The 4,892-nt window shown below is 57.3% G+C and overlaps 1 protein-coding gene across 1 annotated transcript, besides 3 other annotated features; it reads left to right on the top strand.

Annotated features, from left to right (window-relative positions):
* Positions 1–2,479: part of a sequence feature (areas not merged during assembly with more than two copies in the genome that could not be assigned to a particular haplotype) that runs on past the window's edge.
* Positions 2,281–2,874, top strand: Tc00.1047053509493.20 (mucin TcMUCII, putative; the record flags this gene model as incomplete). The annotated part of the gene is made up of 1 exon (XM_808379.1): positions 2,281–2,874. The coding sequence occupies one exon, from the start codon at positions 2,281–2,283 to the stop codon at positions 2,872–2,874; it is 594 nt and encodes a 197-aa protein (XP_813472.1).
* Positions 2,480–2,518: a sequence feature (haploid, non-Esmeraldo-like haplotype).
* Positions 2,519–4,892: a sequence feature (areas merged during assembly that could not be assigned to a particular haplotype. This can correspond to areas where the two haplotypes were merged or to regions with more than two copies in the genome that were merged during assembly.).

Genomic DNA, 4,892 nt, shown 5'->3' with positions numbered 1-4,892 from the left:
AGCCGACATGTGTGCGGGGATTGTGGCATTGCTGGCTGACAGCTCCACGTCACTTTTCAGCATTCCTGGATGTGCTGAGGAATGACGGCTGGCGACCAGCGTGTTGGTGCTGCTGGTGGGAATAAGTACACGAGGAATAGGCCATTTTCTCTTTCCCATGCTGGAGCCGATGAAATGGCACGAGGGCACCGGCTGCAGGCTGCCTGCCAGCACGTGTGAGCAGCGGATCCATGCACACGCAGACGCTCATCGCAAGAGCTTGTGCGATCACAGTGGCTTTTGTGGCGTGCCTTTATGGGCGTCAGCCCATCGAAGAATGTGTGAACCAAACGGCTGACGGAACACGAGGAAAATAAGTGCGTGCACTGTGCCGTGTTTCGGCGTCGATGGCAGAGCGGCAGGAGGCCCGTGCTGGCAACTGAGATCTTTGCGTGGCGAGGGATGTCGGTGTTGATTTTGGATTGTCGAGGGTGAAATGAATTTGCTGCTGCCCGTGTGTGTGGCCACTCCGGCGGACGGCGGACACAAAAGGGGAGGATGCAGGCGCTGCGTGTGTGTGTGCAGGTGCCATGCAACAACGTCACAACAAACATGCTGCGACTCGGTGACCCTCACATTGCTGTGGTCCTCACGAGCAGCCCGGGCACGGCCCGCATCGATGCACTCAGTGGACGGAGTGAGGCATCTTTTGAGGCGCTGCAGGGAGCAGGATGCGTTGACGCAGCCACGACGTGCATGGAGTGTCACGATGGCACAGCCGGCTGTGGCTGGTGGAATATTTGCTTCTCGGAGGCAACAGAGAGAGAGGGTGAGAGCTGCTGCTGCTGACGTCGTTGCTGCCTTTTCTGGCCTCCCATGCCGATTATCGTCTGTCCGCTGATCATGGGTGGTGTGCCTCCACTAGTGACGTCGTCTGCAGGCATTCCACAGCACCAGCGAAACACACATCATGTCGCATGCTTTGGCTGTGGGTATGGTGTCGTGAATGCAGCCGGCATTATTTTGCCCGACTCCTTTTCACTGCCTTGCGATAAATAGATGCGTCGCCGCCCGAGTCATTCACTGCAGCTCCGTGTGTTGTACTGCCAGCACAATACTCTCGCGTTGTCTGGCGCCTGGCTGACAGTCAAGCACCACTGCGCTGGGACATGCAGGGATGTGGACTGCCGCTCACGGTGTTGGGCACCGCTGTTTGGATGCGGCGGCCACACGAGCGGATGTATTGTGGCACAATCAAATGCGTGAAATACGCGGAATCATGGCGGCTGCAATAATATCGACGGTGTGGCACCACGGAGTATGTGAGGGGCGATGCATGATGAATCAGAGTGGGCGGCATGCGAGGGAAGTGCACCGCGACGGAGCGTCGCCCCGCCCTCAGCCTGCAGGGGAATGTACGCCCACAAAATATATGGTCGAGGCACCACCAAACACGCATGCCCTTCTGTGCAGCAATAAATAGGAGCGAAGGTGCGCTCTGGTGCGTGGGAGTCCACTCACGTATTCCCATTTCCACCGCAATAAACGGCGAGGAATCAGGTGCCACAGCAACGAAGGAGGAAATAAAAGCATCTATTGCAGCACTTTACCAGCGAAAAGCAGGAACAACACAAATTGAATTATTGGCTGCACCAACACAATAAAAATTCACAAGAGAAGGAAACAGTTGTGCACACCGCAGGAACCCCAACACACGATGCAGGCATGAAGGTTTACCCTCCGCAAAAACAATAAGAACATATGCAGACATCTTCCACCCTCCAAAAAGAAACACAAGTAAATGGCTGCTTTATTCCATTCCTTGCGCTTGACTTTGCGTGTGCTGCTGCTGCTGCGGTGGTGGCTGCGCTTCCCGTGGACCAACAATCCACGTGGTGTGCGGGGATCTATTCCTTTTCATGGTTACTTTGCCGTTGTGTTGCTGTGTGCGCTGCACCTATTCTCGTGTGTGCGTGCCCTCCGTGAGGGGTGCCGACACGACGGACCGCTCTCGCCGTATGTACATGCGGTGGAGCCTTGTGTGCCGCTCCTGTTTGCTTCCCCCTCCTCCATCTGTGTGTTGGTGTTGCGGCAGGGCTGTGTGTGTGTGTGCCTGTTGCCGTGGATTGGAGTGTGTGTCGTGCGTGGTGTGCGGCGTACGGTGCATGCCTGGCTGCTGCCCTCTCCTCATGTGTGTGTTTGCCCTCTGTGTGTGTCTGCCGCACCTCTCGTCTCCCCTGTTGCTCTCCATGTCCCTCACTGTGCAGATCAGCTCCACACCACTGAATGACCACACTCACGATGATGACGTGCCGTCTGCTGTGCGCCCTGCTGGTGCTAGCCCTGTGCTGCTGCCCGTCCGTGTGCGTGACAGCGACTGGTGGAGATCAAGATAAGCGTGGCCCCAATTCATCGCCTGCTTTGCCACCGGGAACAAGTGGTGCAGGGCCAAAAAATACTTCCACGGCGCCAAGTTCAACACGTCTGGAAGTTGCGTTACGGGAACCCGAAAATCAGGACACTCAGCAACCCGCTCCGGCAGGGAATGCAGATGCAGAAAGACCGGAGCCTATTCCAAAAGAAGAACAAGGTCCGGGCACCGATGCGTCAGGGTCGTCAGGTGGGTCCGCTAACCCAGCAGCAGCATCAAGTTCCGTGACAGCTTCTGTATTGGCACAAATTCAGAAGGAAAATGCGCCAACTACGACAACGACAACTACGACAAAAGCACCAACTACCACCACCACTACGACTACAGAGGCGCCAACTACAACGACAACCACTCGCGCACCGTCACTTCTTCGCGAAAGCGACGGCAGCCTCAGCAGCTCTGCGTGGGTGTGTGCCCCGCTGCTGCTCGCCGTATCCGCGCTGGCGTACACCACTCTGGGCTGAGAATTCTGTGTGGGCTGTGCGTGCCAGCACCCAACCGCGGGGACTTGTGTGCGTCCACTGTGGTCCGATGTGCTAAACAGGATAAAATAATGATTGTGTTTTGCCTCACTTGCTTCCGCTGCCCTGCTGTGTGCTCCTTGCCGCTCCCCGCATCCGTCACGTTGAACGCGCCCCAGACACACTCATGTGCATGGCACGCACACAACTGATTGCGTGGAGTCGCATTTGAGGATGGGTGCGTGCGCGCTGGAGCCATGCTGTGCAGCCCTTTGTTTTGTGTGTTGACATTTTTAACTTCATTGCTGTTCGTTTACCTGTGTTTTGTTTCTAATTGTTTTGTGTGTTTTTCTGTTTGCTTGCTGCGGGGCGTTGTGTGTTTTTGCCCTTTCACTGCTTTCAACTGCCTCATGGTGTGTGTGCGCTGCGGCTGCTGGGCTGCTGCCATTTGTGACTGTGCGGTGGCTGTGCGTGGTGTAGCGGCCGTGTCTCTCCTTTTGTTTTCTGTGCTTTTGCAGGCGGCTCCACAGCGTTGGGCGACTCCACTGTTTGTGATGATGACTGGCCGTGCCCTCTGCGTCCTGTTGGCTCCTGCAGTGATGTGCAACGGCTCGTGCGTGTTTTTGACGGCTGCTGCGACGGTGTGTGTGTGCGGCCCGCTGGTGATGGCGCGGTGACTGCTGAGCACGCGCGGGCTGTGATGGCTGCGGAAGGAGGACCGTGGCCGGTGGCTCTGGACGAAAGGGGAACGTGAACTCTGAGGTTGACAGCAATCAGGAAGACGAGGAGGGTGGAGAAAACACGGCGGGTGAGGACCCCAATTCCACCCCCGCAGGACCACTCACTGCTCCGACGAGGCAGGATCAATCCTGCAGCGACCCACTGCGAAGTAACGATTGCAATCCGTCCGGCACTGGCAGCGCCTCTGCCGCTCAGATGCGTGCAAATGGACCGGAGTCTTTGGGCGGAGGGCACGCTGGTGGCGGGAGGACCTCCCAGGGAAGTGAGGCTTCGGAAAAAACCGTCACGGGAGAGTCACAGTGCCAGGGACGGCAAAGGAAACACCGCAAGACGATGAAGGAGGAGAACCCGGAGCGCAACATGAGGCCGACCAAACCACGAAAATGACTGTGATGACTTGTTGCGCAAAGCAGCAGTGGAGCAGGAGGGTCACCAGCGAGATCGCAAGGTGCGCCACGACCCGATGGTGGCGAGAATGCTCATTATTATTTTTTCCCTACTCTTACCGGCGCGTCTAGCCGCACAATGCCATCTGGGTGCCGAGGAGGCGGTTGAGCAGCGGAAAAAGCTTCCTGCTATGAAGCGACTGCCGTTGAGAGAACTTTTTGCTGCGTGGATCTTCCTGAATGCCCCGCCGTTGGCGCGCAGCGGAGGTGCCTGGGCATTCTAGAAGCAGATGGCGAAAGGTTTCCTGCGTGTCAACTGGCGTGCCTGTGGAGGTTGGCTGATCCTGCAGTGGCAGAGACCGCTTCCTGGCACCACAGAGCGAGTAGCGGTGAGTGTCTTGGCGAATGGTACGACGCCACTTGTTGCTGGGCTGGGCAGCAAAGCATGTCAGCGGGTCCGTGTGCCATATGGGCGCCATTCCATGTTCCGTGTGTTGTCCGATTGCCATGGTCTGCGTCGCATGCTGAGCCGCAGGCTCATTAGCATGCACTCCACAATGTCCGTAACAAAACTGCCGGTGCACGGACCGGCCGGCACGCATCAGTGTCAAGAGACGCTGCCAGATCCGGTCCTTGTTGAGGGCCGCTAGGAGAGACTGGCTTTGTGTCGCCACAAGCGGGGTTTTTACGCCTGTGGTGGATCCGAGGGATAATCAGCCACTCCAGGGCCAACGAATCGATTTGCCTTACCAGGCTTTGCCTTCATTGTCATTGCGACCTTCTCCGTCTCTCCGAGTCGAGGCCGAGACACGGCAAGGGCATGTGTACCAGGGCAAGCTTCTGTCGCCGGATGACGGCTATAACGTCAGCTTGGCGGAGGCAGCATCATGACGT

Source organism: Trypanosoma cruzi, genomic scaffold (assembly GCF_000209065.1).
Source record: "Trypanosoma cruzi strain CL Brener 1047053516005 genomic scaffold, whole genome shotgun sequence".
NCBI classification, from domain to species: Eukaryota; Euglenozoa; class Kinetoplastea; order Trypanosomatida; family Trypanosomatidae; genus Trypanosoma; species Trypanosoma cruzi.
This window is presented reverse-complemented; position numbering and strand designations above follow the sequence as displayed.